General features: G+C 51.9%; 1 protein-coding gene across 1 annotated transcript in view; it reads right to left on the bottom strand.

The window, feature by feature from the left end:
* The window catches only part of Rab6b (RAB6B, member RAS oncogene family), a 60,417-nt gene that overhangs the window by 18,871 nt on the left and 19,518 nt on the right, over positions 1 to 22,028 (bottom strand). Inside the window, exon 2 of the mRNA XM_057767915.1 lies at positions 12,220 to 12,278. Within this exon, the coding sequence (XP_057623898.1) occupies positions 12,220 to 12,278 (59 nt within the window). The remainder of the gene's footprint in view (positions 1 to 12,219; positions 12,279 to 22,028) is intronic.

Raw genomic sequence — 22,028 nt, 5'->3', positions numbered from 1 at the left:
AACTAGGAGTGCGGAGAGGCAGCTCAGCAGTTAAGAACACTAGTTGCTCTTGCAGAGGACCCAGGGTCACTTCCTAGAACCCACAGGGTAGCTCACAACTCTCTATAGTTCTGTTCCAGGGGATCTAACGCCCTCTTCTGGCCTCCACCAACACTGCACATACCCTTTCATACATGCAGCCAAAACACCCACAGTCATGACATAGAGATAAATAAATCTTAAGACACAAAAAGTATGCAAAGTAAAAATCGACTCCATTCCTCCCTGCTGCTCCCAGGAAACAGTCTAAACATGTGTGGTTGACTGTTCGGGACCTGCCACTAGCTTTTCAAGGCCTCATATATCCCTTCCCCAGCTTGACTTTATACCATGGAATAATGCTGTTTGAAATACCCATGCTAATTTGCATTTACTTTTGTTTATTTTGTATATATTTGTGCATCCATGCATGCCATAGCTGTTGTGCGAAGGTCAGAGGGCAATCTGCAGGAGCCGGTTGTCTCTTTCCACCATGTGTGTGTGGTCATCAGGCTTTGACAGCAAACACCTTTGCCCACCCGCCGAGTCAGCCTGCAGGCCCCTCCCACGTCACTCTGTGTGTCTTTTTCTGATGCTGTTCCTCCCCTGCTCTTCCACGGTCAGTATTTCTTCAGAATCTGAGATGCTTCTCCTCTGTAAGCCACATTCTGAACTCTCAGGCCAGCCCAGAGAGCACTCAGTGCTTTCTCTACTACCGAACAGGACAGGTCTCTGACTGGCTCATCTCAGTCACCGGTCAAAAGATGTGGTGACTCTCAGCGTGCAGCCTGATGATCACGTGCCTCAGAATTACCCTGGGAGCTTTACTGACACCGAGATTCCTGATCCCACTTAGGCAGATGCAAGCGCAAGCTCTGAATGTCAGTCTGGGAATCAGAACTAGGGGGAGTTCTCAGAATATTGCCTTGCTCAGTGAAGCATGCACAGAACCGCTCTGTGCTGTGATCCGGGTCTGAGGAGGCTGTGTTCTCCAAGGGCCACAGGTTGATAACAAGGCTCGAGGAAGACAAGGACAATGCTAGTGGATCAGGTGTTATGCACAGGGACCAGGCTCACTCAGAACCAAGGTCACACAGTCTGGGTAGCAGAGCGGGGGATCTGAATCCAGGTCTCCCTGGCATTGAAGTCTGCTACGGGCAAGTGAACTGTACTCCTTCTAGAAGTCCCATTTCTGAAGCTGTCACTGGTTCCCTGGCATCACGGCCTATCTGGCTCCCTATTGTCAGAAAGGGGTAATAATTAGCCATGGCAGCTCAGCAGAGCCCACTTAAGAGGGAGCTCATTTGCATTTTAGTAGAAATAAATAAAATGAACCCTCAAAGGACAGAAGGGGAAGGGTTTGGAACAGAGACTTGGCTGGGTCTCCATGACCAGAACATTTCTAGCTCCTGGGCACCGTCTATTTCCCAGACACGAGCCGCAGCAGCAGGCCCCACACCACTGCCAGCTGGAGTCTGTCTCTCCCAAAGAAGGCCAGATTTCCAGAGAAGGTGGCCATGTTTCCCCTGGGCAGCATTTGTGTGTGTGTGTGGGGGGCAGATGGTGTAAATAATTAAGTCTAGCCACTTCGCTCTTGAGTGCCTACTGTGTGCTATAAAAGTCCCTGGCCCTGCCCCTGAGGAGACTGATTCTATGGAGAAGATGAGGTACAGAATGGTCACTCACAGTCGATGGGAAGAGCCAGCACAGGAGGGCTTGAGGGTCCAGAGCAGCAGGCCCTGCTTGGCTGGTGTCTCACGGACGCCATAAGCCTTTAGTGCACGTCACCTTCTCATCAGGCAGAGGATGGGGAACAGTGGAGGATGGGAGGTTCAGGGAGACATATCTTAGAGGGAGGGAGTTCTGGTTCTCATCTTACGTGAGTTCATATAACCCTTTGATTACTATCATTAACTGCGAATCAATTAGAACTACCAGGTGAGTGAAGGCACCAGAAAGCACAGGTAGAAACTAGAACGAGTCAGCACTCACTTAACGGGGGAAGAGCTGGGGGATTTTCCTTTGCTTTATGACTTCTCACCCAGTGGCATCCCCAGCTGCAGCCAAGGGGTGGCTCAGATTTGTGCAGAAACCCACAGTTAGAGGACAAGCAAAGCTACCACAGTTGATAAGAAGTATGAAAAAGCCTAGACACGAGAAAGCCACAGAGAAGGGACTCTGGCGTCTGCATATAAATGCTGTCCAGCACTGGATGAGGCAAGAAGACCGACCCCAAGGAACCCACCCAAGGCTGGCAACAAAACAAAATAAACAAAAAATGGAACAGAATGTGCAGTTGCTGCCCAGCACAGGACAGAGCTGAGAATCAGGGTCCCCACAAGTGCCAAAGAAACACCTCCGCTCAAAACTGCAAGCGGAATCCACAGTCACAAGCACAATGTGCAGGACAGAATCCTACATGAGCAGACAAAAGGGGTGAGGAAACTGAGAGCCAGACCCGAGAAAAATAAATCAATGAAGATCTCTCCGGAGTTAATTTAGATGCTGAAAGTTGGAGGAAATATTTTAAAATGGTCAATACTATTATGCCCAAATGCAGAAAGAAAATTATTTTTCTAACAGAGACACGGATCTGGGTCAGCAAGATGGCAGGTAAAGTGTCTGCCACCAAACCTGACCACCTCAGTTTGATCATGGGAACCCACATGGTAGAAGAGAGAAAACTAACTCCACAAAGTTGTCCTCTGATGGCCACACATGTGCCATGGCATGCACCTCTCCATACACACACACACACACACACACACACACACACACACACACACACACAGAGAGAGAGAGAGAGAGAGAGAGAGAGAGAGAGAGGTATTCACGTACATAAAAAAAAATCAGTGTCAAATCAATGAATACCAAACAAAAGATAAAATCTTGAGAGCAGTCAGGCAGTCAGAGGGAAATGACATGTGATAACCAAGGGAGGGCATGGTGACAGCGATGACCATGACAGTAGGCAGCAAGTAGAGCTGGAATTTTAAATCCAGCAAAAAGTTCTTCCAATGTGCAGATAAACTAAAAGCATTTTTGAATGAATGAAAACAAAGAGTCTATGTTAAAATGAAGTCAGCGGGAACCCAGAGTCTTCTGGAAGTGCTAGGACACAGGATGTGGTGAGGCAGGACAGCGTTGTGGAAGAGACTACCCTGAAGTATGAGGCCACACGTTTTCTTCAGAAAACGGAAAATGGCGGGGACTACTGGCTGGTATAGGGGACACAAGGAGAGGACATGGTGAAGCCAGAGAACTGGATGAAGCAGAAATTCGGAAGGACTACCTAGTAGCCAGCACTCTAGAAAGGTCACTCTGGTTGACAGGTGGGACAGATTCCAGGAAGACACACAGACATTTGATGCGCAGGTCTGGGAGACAGGCAAGGGGAGAGAGCAGACTCCAGAGGGAAGGACACACATGGATGCTACTGAGGACACGTTGGACTTGGTGATTGTTGAGCGACACAGGAAGGCTGTGTGGCTGAGGCAAGGCTTTAACAAGTGGAGTGGCTTGCATATGTGGGTCACACCTTCACTTTTCAGATGACAAACCAGGGGTTCAGAGACAAGCTGTGACTTTTCCAAAGTCTCATAGCGAGCCAGCAGGGTGACAAGGACTGCCATGTGTCTTGTCTGCAGCTGGCATGTGGGCTTTTCGGTGAGAGCATAAAGAAGACCTCGTGGGTTGGGTAATGGTTAACTCTGCTGACTTGAGTAGTGCATACTCTTGGATCACTGCAACCAAAACACCTGATAGAACTCAATAATGGGACCACTTTTTTTGGGCTTACAGTTTCCAAGACTGCAGTCCATGGTGGCCTGGTCCCACATGCTGGGGCAGGATATCGTGGTAGTAGCATAACATGGGCAAAGCTGTTCACATCACAGCAGGCCAGGAAGCAGAGAACACCACAGGAAGTAGGATTTGGATATAATCTCCAAAGGCCCACCCCCTGTGACTTATTTCCACCAGACAAAGCCCCACCTTTTAAAGACAGAGCAGTCACTCAAAATAGTGGCACAGGATGGGGGAATAAGCATTCAAAATATAAGCCTATGGAGGATATTTCAAAATTAAAAAAAAATTGAGAAATACCTAGGGAAATAACGCACAGCTCCAGGTGTGTGTGTAATGCTATTTCCAGAGATGATCAGGTCACGAGGATGTGGCCTGATCAATGGAACAATCCTTTGTGGTTCCTAAGATGGTGGCATCATTTGAAAGCACTAAGGAGCATGAGACGGGAGCTAGGAGAGAAAGTAAGTCACCAGGTGTGTGTCCCTGCCCAGACCCCTTCCTGTACGCCCCCTCTGCTTCTTGGCCACCACGATGTGAACTGCTTCGCTCTCGTGTGCTCTCCACCATGATCGACTAGCATCTCTGAAACCACACGGGCCCAATTAGACTGTCTCTGTTGGGTTTGTGGTGATGTCTGTGGAGAAGAAGCTGATGCAGGCTGACTCCTGTGGAGCAGAGTCCAGAGAGGGTACCACAAGAATGAGCGAAAACAGACACGACGTGAACTAGATCCAGACTGACTGGCATTCTCGCTGGGGATGAGCTGGGATGGCCACAGCGTAGCAAGGGAAGCTCCTGGGCTCTGAAAGTTTTCATGGCTATTCAGCATGGCCCTACAGGCTCTGCCCTGTGTCAACTCAGACTGGAGAGGGCCTGGACCTCAGACATTGCCCACACGGTACAAAACAGCGCTAGCGGCGAGTGAGGCGAGGAGGCGGGCAATGCACTCTGGAGGTCTGTGAGCTGCACAGATCGCCACGTGAGGGGTCTCTACCTCGCAGCCCCCACCACTACCAACCCAGGAAACCCTCTGTATTAGTGGCTTTTCTGTTGCTGAGGCAGAACACCTGACAGAAAGAACTTCAGGGAGGAAGGTTCTAGTTTGGCTGTGTAGGGGCTACAGTCCATCTGGTGGCGAGACGGCAGGTGGGAGTGTGAAGCTGTCTGTGCACACCACGGTGGACCAGGTAGCAGAGTTCAAGCTGGAACTGGAGCCAGGTCATAACCCTAGCACTGCATGCTGCCTTCTCTACAGACACCCACTTCCCCCACTAGGACCCACCTCCTAGAGGCTCCACAACTTCCTCAACATCCCTCCCTGATGGAAACCAAGCACTCAAAGACAGCCTGCGGGGGAGGTGGGCCTCACAGTACCTTACAGGAACCATGTGCGGTTTCCTTTCTCTGTGGTCACTTGGGAACTGGGATCAAATGCTGAGCCCCAGGTGGTGTTTGCCACACTCAGCCCTGCGCCCCCACTCGGGGAGCTAGTGTTTTTCTCCTTCACACCTGCAGTTAGTTGTAAAGGAAGCCCCCACTTCAGGTGAGCGCTAGAGGAAGGAGACACCAGGTAAGAAGAACCAGGAACTAATCGGAGAGGCCTTGGCATCCTTGGTGGCTCCTTCTGACCAGATCCCTCTCAAGGGTCAGCAGAGGTCACACAGGAGGGCTGCATATTGATGTGTGTGTGTGTGTGTGTGTGTAATGCATGGTAATGGGGTCACGGAGGCTTTTATTTGTACAAAGTCATGAATGTGTGTATTATGCTGGTATGAGTGAGAAGGGGGGTTGGGGCTTCTGCCGTGAAGGAAGTCGGGAACCCTGATATGCACAGAGCCAAGGTGATGAGGGATCTTTGGAAAGGAAGTACACTCAGGGTGTGTGTCTATCAGTGCCACTCAGGACAGGCCACTGGCCCCAGAGAGGCTGCCAAGCCATCACTCAGGTGGCCAGTGGGCACCAGTATGCATTTCTTTGTTGTTATTTGTGTTACTTTGTTTTTTGTTTGTTTGTACTGAGGTAGGATCTACTGTATTCCCTGCTCTGGAGCTGGCCTTTAACTGGCTATGTTGCTTAGGATGGCTTTGGATGAATTTATCCTCCTACCTCTACCTCCCAGGCACTGGGATTACAGGCATGCACCCTCAGGCCTCATACCGAGGAGCCAAGGTTTCCCGCATGCTAGCTAGACTCTACCCACTGAGCTATGGAGTCTGATGGGCTTCCCTAGCTCTCAAGCCCCTCCTCTCTCACCTGAAGACACCAGAGCTCCCTGGAAGGGATGCTGGACCAAAGCCAGCAGAAAGACTTCGTTCTGTTCTATGCTACATACACAAAAATGAGCCGTTGTTAGCAGGAGCTGACTGACACAGGGCTGTGCAAGCTAGGCTGCAGCCAAGCCCACGGAGACTGTCAGCGTCTGTCTGCTTAGGGGACATGACCCTGAGAGTCCCTGATCAGGGTGAAGGTGAGCAGTGAGCCAGCACTCTGGGGAAGGGTTCCTTTCCCAGCCTCCAGTGTCTCATTAAAGGCTCGGCTAAGTCCTGCCAAGGAGAAACAGGAACTGGGTTTTCCTAATCTGCCACACCTCCCTCCCCTCAGGAACCTTTGTACCCCTAATCCTTATCAACACCCCGATAGTCTAGTGTTCCTGGGGCTTCAGCAAAGGCCGAGCTTCGGAAAGGTGGGTCTGAGACGAGGCAACACCCATCTTCCACTGTGCCAAGGAGTCACGGTCAACGCAGCAGTTCTGTTCTTTGATCTTGTGAGGTACGGAACAAATGATTGCTGATGGTAGCTGCTCCACAGGGGATGGGACACCAAGACACAAACAACAGGCATGTGCTTGGAGAGTCTCCCGTCAGCCTGGAAACTCCACGATCCCCTTGCAAGGCTGTGCCTACTCTGCCTGCGTGGCACGATGTCTTCTCTGAAGGAGACTGCAGTGTACTCTATTGTGGTATGTGGTCCCGGGACCTTGCAATGCTAATGCATTCCAGTGCTAGCAGCACTGCCTGTGAAAAATGGCCGCCGCTTTATTTTACACATGCAAGGAATATTAATAAGCACAGACTTCCTCCCCACCATTTATCTTCCTCTGCGTATGGTTTTAAACGCTACCAACAGGGGCTCAAACGATGGCGTGCTATCGTGCATCCCTCTAGATGGAACTTCCACCAGCACAGCCCATCTCCGAGCAAGATGTTCCCTACGGCACTTGTTGAAATCTTCTTGGCTCCGTGCATTTATTATGAAATATAATTTTGCATCCACATTCTGACAAGATACAGCAATAAAGTCTACAGAGGAAATCTGCATGGCAATTTGCATAAATTGACTTCAGCGTTTCTTCTGGGGAAGAGAATGAAAAGGCAAGGATGTGTGTCTTCTTTTAGTCTTGGCCAGGCCCGAGCCCAGGGCTGAAGAGAAGCATCCGTAGATGACAGGAAGCAGCTGGGCATGACAAGCCCTTGACAATGACTCTGCTGTTCTCCTTTTGCACAACCAACCATCAGAGAAAAGTATCTGGGTAAAGTCATGCAAATTAGCATGCAAATGAGCCTGGTAAACTTAAAGATTCAGCCCGCATATAAGCGGGGGCTTTGTTGGGAGGATCCCAAAGCCTTTGGGAAACATGCACTGCCAGGTCGCTGCCAACCGTGGCCAGCCGTGGCTATTCATGAGTACCCTAGAGGAGGCGATGCTGGCTCCCAAGGTCACAGGGCAGGCACCTAGCCTTCGGGTAGTTACTTTCCCCTGTATGAAGAATGCCCATCCAATTCGTAATTATAGGTTCTGTTCCTCGAGAGAATACTAATTCAGAAAGCAGCTTGCTACCCTGTCCCTGGGTGGACATGGGGCTCACACATCATGAGAAATGAGAAACATCACGGCTGCCATCCAAGTCCTTTCCCATTCAACCCTTCCCCCACCTGCATTAGCGGCTGAGCCTGTGAAGAAGTTGTGTGTTAGTGGCGGGGTCCCTTGGGTGTGTGGTGCAGACAAGCCAGCGATGGATGGCTGCTGTATGGGCAGCAAGACTGCCTGGAGAAAAGAGGGGAGCAAGTGGGAGATGAGCAGGAGGCAGCTCCAGTGGAGGGAGGAGGGAGTATATGCAGAAGGACTGGAGAAAGGCTGAGGTGTCAGGATCCAGCGTTGTGAGTGTGGATGCTGCATGGGCGTGTGCATGCATGAGTGTGGGCATGCATGTGTATGTGTATATTCACCTAGAAGAGGAGGCATAGCTGGTCAGATAAGAGACCAGTTAGTACACTGTGTCAGGGAGAGATCTCTGTGACCATAGCAAGAGCACACAGAAAGGAAACAGGGATAAAACCCAAGGCTGTGGGGTACCAGGTGACTACCTGGTGGCTAGGAGCCTGCCCCAGAGGATAGAGGCGCACTGACTCCACCTCCAGCGCCCAGAGGTGAATCCACACTGATCTATCAACCACATCTCCTCAGATCCTGTGAAGAAGGAGACCAGATGGGAACCTTGTAGCCCCACAACAAAGAGCATCTGGGGCTGCCGGAAGCTGGCAAGCGCATCTTCCTGTAGTGCCTCTGAAAGGGTCGTGGCCCCTTGTATTTGTTCCACCCTAGGCCCCCAGGAAGGTGATGAGAGAATACACTGCCATTGTTTGAAGCTACTCAGTTTGCCTTAATTTGTTATGGCAGCCCCAAGAGGCCAGTGTGGGGAGCCTTAGGGCAGAACAGCCTGGCATGGCTTGAGGATCAGCTGCAGGCAAGGGCACCTCAGGAGCCCCGAGCCTGCAGGAAAGACCAGAGCTTTCCTGTCACAGCAGGGTGTCCTCTGAGAGTAGCCCTTCAGCAAGGGGGCCTCTCCCAGAGGCAGCCCATTAGATCTGTTGTTTCCTAACTTGTAGCATGGTGTGAATTCCAGGAGGAGCCACTGGCTCCCAGCTTTAAGTTCATCTCCATCACTTTTCAGTTTTTTAAAACGCTAAGGCCTGAACTCCCAGGCATCTCCCAACAGCTGTCTAATCTGCAGACAGGAAAGAAAGCCCCACAAAGCATTAATTCTCCAAGGTCAGCCAGCAGTTGCTTCCAGAGGACCACACCTCCTCTCAGGCCTCCTTCACACGGCTGACTTTCCCAGGGTCTACAAGGGTTTCCTGGGTGTGTGTGTGGGGGCACCTAGAGCCAACTCTTATCACAGGTATTACAGATCTTTCCCACCACAGAACTTCAAGGTAACCTCTTAGCTGGGATTTTTGCATGAAGGAATCATCACAGCCACAATTCTCCTCTGGCCGAGGCGTGGTTTTTTTTTTTTTCCGAGGCGTGGTTTTGCACTTGTACAGTGAACTGCTTTGTGCGGGGTAATTAGGCAAGGTGGTGAGAGTCAGCAGAGGCTATGGACTGCGCGCACACGTGTGTGTGTGTGTGTGTGTGTGTGCGCGTGCGCGCGTGTGTAACTGCCAGGTAAATATAGAAAAAAGAGGTGTTCCTCAAAGGTCTCCAGAGCTCACAGGCAGACAGAACCTTCTGAGGTACAGAAGAAGACCCCAGCCCCCCATGCTCACAGCCTCATGGTGGCCCTTTAGAGCCTCATGCATGCTGAGCCGCAGACCAAGGTGGAGCTGGCTGTCCCTGAGGATGGGCCCTGTCCTCTATACCCTGCTGAGGGGGGGCCAGGCTGTCCAGCCTCACTGCTTTCTTCTACTGCTTTTCCACAAACCATGGACCACACAGACATCTTTTGTCAGGGTGAGGGGATGGGTGGAGAGTATGGGGCTTGGAGACAAGGGGAGAAGAGAGGGAGGGAGCACAGTCTGGGAACCGTCTAAGCCGGTCTAGACTCTGCCATGCTGTCTTGGCTGCTGGACAGACAGGATACTGGTGGGAGGGTGACTGGCACGGCCACTGTGCACTGGGACAACCTGAGAGGAAGTAAATGTCACCCCCTAGGGCCAGTGGAGACTTTGTCCACTTCCCATACACCTCTGCTGCTCTGCTAGGAAAAACATCTCCAGAGAATCCATTAATACAGATGGTGTGTGTGCGTGCTTGTGTGTGATGCATGTGTGTGTGTGTGTAGCCTGTGTGTGTGTGTGTGTGTGTGTAGAAGTGGAGCCCAGCCTCTCAGACTAATTACTGCTCTAAAGGGCTTTTGGAAAAGTCTCCTACCTGAGGCTATAAAAAAACCAAGCCAGACAATTCTGCCATATATGGAGAGAGCGTCTAGCCTTTGACCTCTCTGACTCACCATGACAGTAGACCTGGGAGGCTCTCGGCCTGCGAGCACCGATGAACTGAGGCAAGCAGCTACCACTGTGCCAGCATCTGCGGCACCATCTGGGGCAAGGCCTTGTATGGAGATGGCTCCAAGAAGATCCCAAGACCCAGGTGAAAACCAGGAGGGCAGAGTAGCCGGCCTACATTTGGGGGGCCCAACTAGCCTTAAGCACAACATGCTACTGGCAGAGGGTCATGAGGAGCTGACGGAGGTGGCAGGGTCTCTGCACCAAGGACAAACGTTTGCCCCAGGCTTCAGGCATTAGAAGAATTTTCAGAGTAAAGAGGAGACAAAGACAGGAGCCGAGGCCAGCACTGCTCTACAGGGAGCAGCGAGACTGACTTAAGTGACAGGCGGGGGCAGTGAGGGTGGGTAACACTGGGAAGAGGAAGCAAAATTTCAAAGGGGACTTGTCCACTGCTGCCAAAATTATGGGTTTTTTTTTTTTTCAGTGCAATGACAACAGAAAACAGGAAGATGTTTATTATTTTAAAATCAACCAGTAGGCAGATGTGGTGCAGGCAGAAAGATCCTCAGGTCAAGGTCGTCCTTAGCTACCCAATGGATTTAAGGCCAGCTGTAGCTATATGAGTCTCTATCTCAAAAAACCAAAGGAAAAAAGGTCAAATAATAAATATAAGACACGAGCATGTGTGCAGGCACACACGTTCACATGTGGGCACACACGGAGCACAGAGTGAGGCTTGAGGAAGGAGGCCCTAAGGGTTGTCACCTGTGCTCCTTACTGGGATGACAGGCCACAGCGGGACCAAAGGGACACCAAGTCCTGGTTTGGGAGAGGACACAACAGCAGGGCCAACATCGCCGTCCTAGAGCCCTGTACAGTGCCATGTGCACCACTCGGAAGCACCCAGAGTCTCCTTTCCCACAGACAATCCTTCCACACAGAGGATTCTGGTCCACCCACTGTGAAGTGAAAGTAGGAACTCAAGGGAAACAGAAAAGAGGCCCTCTGAGGGCATCTAAGACAAGAACAACTGGACCAGGTTAAAGACAGACTGACAAGCAGACCCAGAATCTCAAGTGTGCTGTCCCACACCCAGCGGTGGGGAGGGAGTGACATCTGGGAAGAGCTGACCCAGTGGATCTATAAATACTTGTCCTTGAAAATGTGATGATAAAGGGATTCCTCTTCCAACACACTGTGTTTGCTTTCCACAGGCTGAAGGCCCACACTGAGAAGCAAAGCCCAGGGAAGTCTTGCTGAGAGCCATCCCCTGCCTGAAGAGCCCAGCTCTGCTTGAATACCCACCCTCCCCTTTTCAGGTGTTACCTACTAACATGTCTGGGCACTAGTAACCACAGGACCCACAACCTAGAGAAATGAACTGCAGAACTGTCTATATCCTAAGGGGGAAAAATGGTACTTTAAAAATATACAAAAATAGTTGAAATGCCTAAGTTTTACAACTTTGGAAAAAAACTTGAATTATGAGGAAAATTCACTTGTACAACAACCCTACCACTACCACTGAAACCAAACAGATATGTCTCTGCTCCCCAGGATTTTGATGTCACCTAGAGAGGGTCTGTGGTTGACCCCAGACCACCATTCCCAAACAAGATCCAGAGGTCATTGTGTGCAGTCTCCTGACCACACAGGGCAGGATAAACTCTCCACCCGTGCCTCTCTGTGGGAGGATGTGCTTCAGCAATGGGCGTGGGGGCTGAGTGTGTGAAGTCTAGGGAATGTGAGTATGGATATGCATGGGTGTGTGAGAGCCTCTACGTGTGCAGTCTGGGTTTTGCGCATGAAAAGTCCAGCGAACAGAACACAAGCACTCCGGACGTGCAGCCGCTCTTGGGTTTCAGCCTGCCCTCTTCTGCCTGCCTCCCAACATAACCAAACACTGTAATGGTTCCAAACCCTCTCTGGTTTTGGGATTTCTCCCTAAAAACAAAAAATAATGCTTCCTTTTCAACATCTAGATTCTGAGATCATTTTCTGCACAGACCCAGTACTCAGCCAAGATGTTCCTTCAAAGCAACCTGGAGCTGTCCCCCTCTGATCTCAGCAGTCCCTGGAGACAGGCTGGCAGTAGTTTCCAGACATGAGCCCCAGGCAGAGATGAGAAGCAGGGGAGAAGGGGGGAGGGGGGATGTGGGGCTCTCACCTGGTAGGTGTTGTCAAAGCTGTCATACATGAACCTCGTGATCAGAGACGTCTTCCCGACTGCAAGAAAGAAAGGAGAGAGATGTTCAGTTGAAAGAAGACGAGCTGGATGGCCAGGGTCTTTCAACTTGAAAGAGAGACTGGCTTATAAGAACCACAGGAAGGCGGGAAGCAGACCCAGGAAAAAGACTCCAAGTCAAGGTGCTGAGGGTCTACGCCAGGTGAGCTCCAGAGGCACTCTTGTCAGATGCCAGGTTACCATGGAGAAGGAGACCCACCCTTTCCCCACTTCCTACCACACCCAAGTCCAGGTCTGTCATGGCCTTGGGTACCAGAGGACATTCAAGGCCAATAGAATGCTCTTCTCATAGCTGCCCGTGTTCCCTGGGTCACACCATCTCACCATGGGGCATCTGCTCATAGAGCTTCCCATTTATTCAGCTTACACATTAGCGACAAAGGGGCAGGGAAGGCAGCTGTCCTTTCTTATTGTCTCTCAAGGGCAAGCCTATTCCCCACGGAGTGGAGTGTGCCTGACTGTCCAGTCCAACGCTGGGCCCTTAGCATCCCTAGCTCCCACTGTGTAAATGACAAGAGGATTCCCAGATAACGTGCCAACTGCAGGCTTACCCACACGTCTGTAAGCACCCTAACTGGGGCAGCAATGTCCCCAACCAAAAACTGCTAGTATGGCTAAGAGGCCAAGAGTCTCTTGGGAGACCCATAAACGCCGCTAATTTCCCAAACCGCAGGCTTTGGCTCCTGACACAACCCCGTGCAGCTCCCCTGGGACGTGGCAGTGAAGGAATGCCAACTGTTGTACTTCTAGCCATCTGGGAGGGGAAGGAGGATAAGAGAGGGACATTTGCTGGGTCACGACATGGAGCACTCCTCTCCTCCATCCTCCCCGGACTCTGCCACAGTCCTGGGAGGTACAGAAGGGAGCCGCAGGAGACAGTCATCCCTGACAAGGAAGGCAAAGATGCCTACGGCCATGAGCTCTCACCGTTCTGTCCTCTCCATGTCCAGCAGGCCATGGGCAGACACCGGGACTAGAGGCATGGCTAGTCACTGCCTGGACAGGCCTGGGCAACCCAATGATCCCGGAAAGGGTCGCTGCTCAGTCTGCATCTACAGACACGTAACATTGCTGACAGACCACACTGGCGAAAGAGAGGCAGTTACCTGACCAGGAGGCCCCGGGATTGGGCTGCAGTCAAAAGACCCAAGTCCGACCCAGATGGGGTCAAATCCCACTGGGACACATTTTAGCTGTGTCACCTTTGAGGTCATCACTCCTCTGGACCCCTTTATAACATGCCAAGTCAGGGGATGTAATCAGAAGTGAGTAAGGAATAAAAGAGAAAGGTACATGAGAAAGGCTGAAGGAGGGATCAGGTCACTTCAGAGAGCTGAGGTACTTTCCAGAATGACAGATGAGGAGAAAAATGAAACCACCAGCTCTAAGTTTGTATAATGAAGAAACGGATTCCTCCTTGTCTTGGGGTGGGGACATTATATGCTTGGATTGGAATTTTAGGGGGTAGCAGGAGTATCTTTTTTTTTTTTTTTTTGCCCTAGTCACTATACCTGAGCCTATACTAATGAGGTGGTGGCTCCCTAGGTGGCCTTGGGATGAAGCTGTCCATTACAAGACCAGAGGGGTGGGGTCTGGAGCCAATGTAAACTCCAGGGAAGGGAGGAAGCCTGGAGACTGAGCTCCAGCACACGGACAACTTTCAACCAGCTCTGTCTACACAGTGAAACCCCAGTAAGAACTCTAGACACCCATGCCCTGGAAAGGCTCGTGGGGGAGCCTGCTGGGTTGTGAACACACAGATGTGCCCTGAGGGTAGACAGGCTGTAATTCTGTGGGGAGAGGGCCCAGCCATCTGTATTCGCGGCACTCCTAGAGCTCACTGATTGGTGAGGCGGGCTAGCTTCAGGAATCTGCCTGTCTCTGTCTTCCCTGGGCTGTGAATCCAGACGTGCGGCACCACACATGTGACGTGGTGTTGATGAGCCAAACTCAGATCTTCAGGATTGCACGGCAGGCTACCAACTGAGCTCTCTCTCCACTGCCCCTCATCCCCGCCACTGCAATCTTAGGAGTGCTTTCCTGATTGAGGAGCACTGGGGACTAGTTGGTCAGAAGTATCCATGTCTTGGGATCCCCAGACATTTTCCAGCTCCTCTACGTGGAGACAGTTCCTGATGGCCCGGGTGCCCCTTCGCACCCTTCCCCAGGCCGTCATGCTCTTTAGAACATTTGTCTGTGCACTTTTATTTCTGATCGGCTTGTTTTGTCTCAGCCCCACCTTGGGCAGGGTGGAATTGCAGTGTCTCTGTCCTGCCCCTGGCTTCTGAGGTCTCTGGGCTCCACAGTCTTCAGGGACTGGACTCACTGCCCTGCTCTGGACACAAAGCATGGCAATGCTACCCGATGCCAGGAGCTGCAGGGAAAGTTGTCCTCCATGGCCGCCTCCAGGAACCCCCAGGAGGCCTGAGTAGAGAGAATTACATCCCCTCTGTCTGCCCACACTGGTCCCCGCCCGAGCTCCATGGGCTTGGGGTGTTCTCTGCCAAGCTCACCTAACCCTGAAGGGCAGAAGCCCCTTCCCTGTCCCTTTCCTGCCCTCTACAACAGGCCTGGCTAGAAGATGCTGGCATCTGGAAATCGACCTGATTAGGCACTGCTGTAGGTCATGGCAAAAGGGAGGCCCAGAGGGGTGGGGGAGGCCCAGAGGGGTGGGAGCGCTCAGCGTGCACCGGGACAGCAGTGGGGGGAGGGGCAGAAACTGCTGGTAAACCTCAGCCTTTTATCCCTGCAGGAACCCTCCAGAGAGAGCCCGGCTCCCACCCTGCTCCATCCTCAAGGTCACCCCGTCTCCCTGCCAACAACAGCTCGCAGACACGCTGCAGCAAAGCAGCGCGGGACTTTATTAGACACAAGCAGGGGAATCACTGCAGAGCTCTTTCTGCCCTCGGCTCAGGGCTTGGCAACACTTGTCATCGCCCGGATGTGCAGTCCCATATGACTAAACCAGGAGCTGCCTTTCTGTTCCTTCAGCCAAAGGAAGGTGAGCAAAGTCACCCTTGGGCACTGACCCTCTAGGAAAGGAAACACCCACGCTCACTGGGCCTCTACTTAAACCGGGCAGGGTATTTGGCCCTGTCCTTGGGTCGTCTCGGGAATCCTTGCTTCCATCCTGTGCATTAAGATATCCAAGGTCACAAAGCAGTGGAGCTGGGATAGGAACACAGATCTTTGCCTCAGCCACCGCTAGGAGCTGCTTCATGTAGAGGTCTGGGCAAGCAACAGATCCTGGGATCTGTGAGCAGAGCTGCTGGTGGGAGGGTGAGGTGGGCAGCAGGGCCCCAGGCAGCAGGAACAGTGTAAGCCAATGCAGAGGTGGGGGATGGGGGAGGTGAGGGATGGGGGAATGGGGGATGTCCATTAAGAAAGGAGAGGAGAAGGCCTGGATCTCACGGGGACGTCATGTGGAGGCCCCTCAGTCTTAACCCTGCCTTACAGACAACGGAGTCAGACTCAAAGTGCGAGGAGAGACATGAACAGAAACACTGTTCCCAGAAGCTCTGTGAGGCTGCAGGGTTGATGGAAACAGAAACTCACCCTTGGGGCCAGCTGTGGAGGACGACAAAGGGCAGATGGAAAGGCTAGGCTGGCAGGGGCATGGCAGCCATGGCTGAAGCTTCCAAGGCTGTGGGAGCTCCAGAAGAATCCTTAGCACAAAGGATATGAATATGCACAGAGACGGTACTTCAACATTCCCACCACAGGCTCACGGAGTGGTCCCCATTCCACATGCTCTCTCTCACAACGCAAGTCTGGGACTCATCCAGGTGCTGAGTCCGGCAGGTCCGACTCCGATGACAGAAATGATAGTGTGTGACTTCCAACACCGGGGTATAAAGGGCAGATCGCCTGTCTGAAGTGGGCTCCTGCCCTACAACCGGGCTGTCACATTTCATGAAAGCTCACCCCAGTCCATCTGGATGAGATCATTCTAGTGTGTTCGTGTGACAAGCAACTGAGACATCCCCTATCTCAGGTGACCTGTGCATGAAGGAGCCGTCTCATTCTGAGACCTCTTGCCTCAACCTCCAGGCTGCTTTCAATGCTGCGTGCTCAGAAGCAAAGCATGCTTGCCCTGCTGTGTCCTGCTCCAATTATGAACCTGAGGGCCAGATAAGTATCCTCCTCCTCCTCCTCCTCCTTCTCCTCCTGCTGCTGCTGAGTTTGGGGTGGTTTGACAGAGGGCATGAGCTACTCAGAGTCAGTTCTGAGCTTTAAAAGGACCTCATCCTGCTAGGGGAGACTGGCTACAGAAGCCGCCCTGGAGGTGGGGCAGAAGTCTGGCGAGAGATGGACCATTTGAAAGGATGCAGGGGCAACAGGGGTGAAAGGACAGAGGAGGTGACAGGACCCCAGAGCAGGTCAGAGCCAAGTGAGAGCCCAGGATGGATTCAGTCACTTGGCTTTGTAACCAGCAGGCGATGGAGCCATTCTCTGGACCCCAGCACCCAAGGAGAGATCAGGTAAACGGCTCGGATTCAGAGCACTGCAAAAGCTTTCCTTAGAAAGATCAGATCAGGGCACGCGCGTAGGACCTGACTCCAGAAAGTAAATAAATAAAAGCAATCATTCAGTCTCATGAGCAAAGGGTCTACACCTATTTCCCATGAAATAACTTTATTTTCTTTGAACTCTCTCCTGAGCTGCCGGACCAGGCTGTTGCACACTCTTGCACACCCACAGGCTGTGAGGCACTCAGTCCCACACACCACGGTAGTACCACCAACTGCTGGACAGACCGAACACTGGCCCTTGGTGGCCTGCTCCCAGTGCCTGCCTGTCTCCTCAGGGTCCACATACTCCACTCGCCTCCTACAGTCTGTGGGCCTCCGTGACTCAGCACAAGTTCCAGCCTGACAGATTTCTGTACATTCTGCTCGGTTCTAAGTAGCTGTAGAAGACCGAGAAGTTTCCACATTCGGTGACCCTCTACTGGGTGCTGATTCCGACAGGTTCATTCTAGGCACCGAATTCACGGTGAGAAAGCAAGCTGCCATTGAGAAGCCCTGGTCACGTGGAGCCAGACCCCACTATGAGTACCTGAAATGACAGACTTCAGGGAGGTGGCTGCAATGAGGCCCTGCTGGGGGAGTCCTAGCATCCTCTCGGAGGGGAAGTTGCACCTGGGTTGGCGGGGAGAGGTGGAGATGAAGATCTGAGGACTGAGGGATGGGGTGATCCACCACGCAGTCATTCACCTATACCATTCCATCAGCGCCATGTTTGAGAGTCAGTACCCATGAGGGCGTGACTTGGGCCCAGGTTACAGGATGAGAGCTGCATGCATGGCCTCCCTCTATGGAGGATACATACCCTCCGCATCTCCACAGTGAGTGTGAATGTAGGCAGAGAGATGGCTGCTAGGGCCAGGGAATGCGACAGGGCCCAGGAAATCACCTGCCGGCTTGGAGGGTCTGCAAGGCCTGGATAAGCTGTAACAACCACGCAGAGCCCTGGCCTGCAGCCTGCTCTCATCTCCAGCACACAGTACTGTCCCTAACTGCTCTGCAGTACTCTCGGGCAGAAACGCACCCATCCTAGTCCTCCTGATGGTCCAGGAAGAGCTCACATCCTGGATGGCAGTAGCATGTAACTCATGGCTACAGCCAAGGTGGATTGCCTGCCTCTCAGATGTGGGGTTTCCAGGCATGGGCACAGTGTCAGGCATTAGGTCTCTGCACCCTGTCTCCAGCCCTCATCAAGGCGGATCTGCAGCTCTGAGAAGGTGGCTCTAGGAGCTGAAGATTTGAATCTGCTTCCTTCCATCTCAAGCCACCTACTCTGAGGATGGGACCAGCCCACTCAGCTGTCCTGACCACTCAGTTTTCAGGACACAGATGGGAAATGCTGTGGGGATGCTGGCAGCCCAGGGCCTGAAACTGGCAAGAGGACAAGCCACCCTGCGTCACTGCTTCATAGCTCCCTCAAAAGATGTCTGCACCTTCCCCTGCAACCTCCGCACACCAAGTCCTCAGTCACTGGCCCAGCTGCGGCGTGCGTGACACCTAGACCCTGTGAGGGGGAGAGGAACAGAGGAAGACAGCAGCAACCTTTGTCTGAGTCTTGTTTCCTTTTGCTCGTGTTAAAGAAACAGAAAATCCAGCCCTCTCAGACTGTGAAAGAAAAATATGCCTGGGGCCAGGCTCTCCCCCCTCCATACCCCACCCTGCCACCCTGTTCTCAAAGCAGCTTTGATAGCTCCCACCTGAGCCCTCAGGGCCCGGCTGGCTCACTGTAGGCTAAATGAGGAAACAGGTGAAAAATCCCATTTCAAACCTTTCCCCCATAGACTCAGACGGTAATTAAGAAATATGCAAAGCTCTTCATTGGACACTTTAATTAAGTGTGTTAATTCCCTCTGCCAGCGGATGCTCAGCTGCCTGGGCCTCACTCAGGGGCCAGTGAAGTTGGAAGAGGGAGATAGAGGGCAGGAGGAAGAGGGAGGCTGGGGACAGCAAGGTATGGGGCAGGCTGGTGTGTGCTGGCCTCCTTCTGGAGTGCTCCTGCCTCACAGCCCCCCCACAGGTCACCTCCCCATCCAAGCCCGGTGTCCCTGGAAGCCTGCCCTGACTCAGCCGTGGAGTGTCACTTCACTACCACCCTTCACACTTGCTGGAAAAATGGGGGTCCTGGGGTACAGAAGGGAGTTCTGGCCGCCTACCCGCCCCTGACTGGCTACAGACCTTGGAACCATTATGGCCCCCTGAGGGCTCCAGTCCTTTGAGCAAGAAAGAGTAGGACCAGGGGATCCAAAGGCAACATAAAAGTCCACATACTAGGGGTTGGAGAGATGGATCTGTGGTTAAGAGCACTTGTTCTCCTTCAGAGGACTAACTAGAGTTCAGTCTGGTGGCTTCCAGCTACCTGTACCTCCAGTTCCAGCTCCAGGAGGATCTGATGCCTCTGGGCCCCTTGGGTACATACACACAATTTCAACAACAATAACAACAACATTTTAATTTAAGAAATTAAAAATAGGTGCAGGAAAGATGGCTCAGCGGTTAAGAGCACTGCCTGCTTTTCCAAAGGTCCTGAGTTCAATTCCCAGCAACCACATGGTGGCTCACAACCATCATATAATGAGATATGGTGCCCTCTTGAGGAAGAGATCTCGTCAGTAGTTCTCATCAACTTAGACCATAAAACCCAATATGGACAAGTTCAACAGAACCGCCATATATGGGCTGCCCATGCATGCTTCAGCACTGCCAAAGCATAAATTTCACTTAAAAAAAGAAATTAAAAATAAAATGGAGGCTGGGCAGTGATTGCACACGCCTTTAATCCCAGCATTTGAGAGGCAGAGGCAGGCGGATCTCTGTGAGTTTGAGGCCATCCTGGTCTACAGAGCAAGTTCCAGGAACAGCCAGGACTGTTTTACAGAAAAAGCCCCACCCCCTCAAAAAAGGGAAATAAAGAAGAAACCCCCAATTTCACCCATGTAGAAAGGATAAGGGCAAAAAACAGAAGGGTGTCAATAAAGGTTCCTTGTTGCCCTAATACTACAGACAAGGACCCCTCAGGTATGCAGGGTGGGCGGTCCCCAGACACTGTTATCAAAGCCCTGAGCCCATTGCTAGGGCTTCCCATGGTGATCAGACAGTGCATTGGAAGTCCCAGCCTCAGTTTTCCTTTCTGGGCTGTCTTCCTGCTTTTTTTCCAGTGGTTCCTCTTTCAGAAGAAAGGTAAGGGGAGGGAAAAGCTGCCCACAGGGCTGGGCTAGGTGAGACCCTTCCAAAGGTGCCCAGCCTCTGGCCGCTCAGGGGGGCTCAGCCCCTTCCTGCATACAGAGGATCGTGGGCTCACCTTTGGTTTCCTTTTGTTCTCCCATTTCCTTTTTGTCTCCACCCCCAGGTTTACTAAGACACAACTGACAAAGGAAAGTTATATATAGTTAGAGCATACAATGTGAAGCTTTGCTGCAACTCCCTCTCTATACAGATACAGACAGATGATAGGAATATGCACTATAAAATGATACAGCAGTTAGTTTAACTAACGTATTCATCACAACACAGCTACCTTTCTGACATGTGTATATGTGTGCCTGAGGTATATGTGTGTGTGTGTGTGTGTGTGGTGTGTGCACGTGGTGTATGTGGTGTGTGTGTATGGTGCATGTGATTTGTGTGTATGATGTACGTGTGTGTGGTGTATGCACGTGGTGTGTGGGTGTGTGTGGTGTGTGCACGTGGTGTGTGGGTGTGTGTGGTGGGTGAGTGTGCCTGTGGCACCCAGAGGTTGACGTCATGTATCTTCTTCAGCTGCTCTTCACCTTATGTGTTGAAGCAGGGATTCTCAATTGAACCCAGAGTTCTTTGGCTCACCTGTCCAGCCAGCTTGCTGCAGGGATAACCCATCTCCACCTCCTGTGTGCTGGGATCACAGGTTGGTATGACCGCCTGGTATATATGTAGGGGCTGGGCACCAGAATACCAATCATCACATGTGTACAGCAAGGGCTTTACCCACCATGTCATCTCCCCAGACTCCCAGGTACCTTTTTTGTAATGACAATACTTAGGATTTGCCAGACACACAAGGACACAGTCGTGTGGTTTCACCTGTAAGTTCAATCTTCAGAAACAGAGCACAGAGAGTAGCTAATGGCAGAGGGTGGGGGAAATGGGGAGATGTCAGGCAAAGGTACAGATTTGTGGCTACAGGTGAGTTCTGGAGACCCAGTCTCCAGCAGGGGGAGGACAATCCACAGGCTACTGGACAGCCCTTCCGTCCTTCACGCTCCAAAGTCTGGGAACTGGTGCATTAATTCTGGACTCTCCCCAACCCCTGCCCAGCCTCATGAGATCCCCAGACACTGGAAATCATCATTGCCCAGCCAAACCTAACTGAGATTTCATGTTCTCCCCTAATCCCAAGAAGACCTTTGGGGTATTTGTCCTGGCCAATCCCACTGTTAGATTTAATGATTTGGGGGGCATCAGCCACAGGAATATCCTACTCCTTAACCCAAAGTCAAAGCCAGTCTTGGCTCAGAACCAGGAAGCAAGCAGTTTGAGCTCTGACCTGAGGCTTTTCCAGTTCAAGGCCAGGAAATGACGTGGAGCCCCTGAAGTCATGAGGGCACAAAATTTGGACTTGAAGAATGGTAGGTATAGAACTCAGTTAATAGAGACATGGGCAACAAAAAGGAAAGGGGACATCAGATTGCTGAGGACTGAGGAACGGAAGCCAAGAACTGGACACACAGGTTTGCCCTCAGGACACTGCAACAGAGACACTGTGTCCCAGAACAGACTTGAATGCCAGAGCCCAGGGCATTCTTACAGAAACACTGCAGAGGGCTAGATCTGGGACAAGAGTCTGGGACTGAGGCAGGCACCGCGCATGAGAGACGGGACCACTGATGACAGAACAGGGACCTGCTTGTCAAATGATGGGGGACCAAGGGGGTAGTAGACCCAGCAAGTTTGCCAATGCGCCATCCACACAGGCCTTGGCTTTGTCTAGGCTCGCTGGTATTCCAATGAGGCTGAACCAAATGGTTTTAAGACTGGAATCTACTTTGATATACTCAAGGATCAAAGTTCCAGAAGGGCTCCTTTACTGTTGTGGGCAGAATCCTCTTACTCCAGGGCTTCAAACCTTACTCTTGTCCCCACTTCCCTTTATCTGGCCCAAAGCCCTGAAGCCAAAGGGGACTGAAATATGGCTGTCTGCTGTGGGGGGGAAGGCAGAGGGGAGCTGGGGCA

The sequence above is a fragment of the Chionomys nivalis genome, chromosome 4 (genome assembly GCF_950005125.1).
Source record: "Chionomys nivalis chromosome 4, mChiNiv1.1, whole genome shotgun sequence".
Taxonomy (NCBI): domain Eukaryota; kingdom Metazoa; phylum Chordata; class Mammalia; order Rodentia; family Cricetidae; genus Chionomys; species Chionomys nivalis.
Note: the sequence above shows the minus strand (reverse complement) of the source record. Positions and strands in the feature narration are given on the sequence as shown.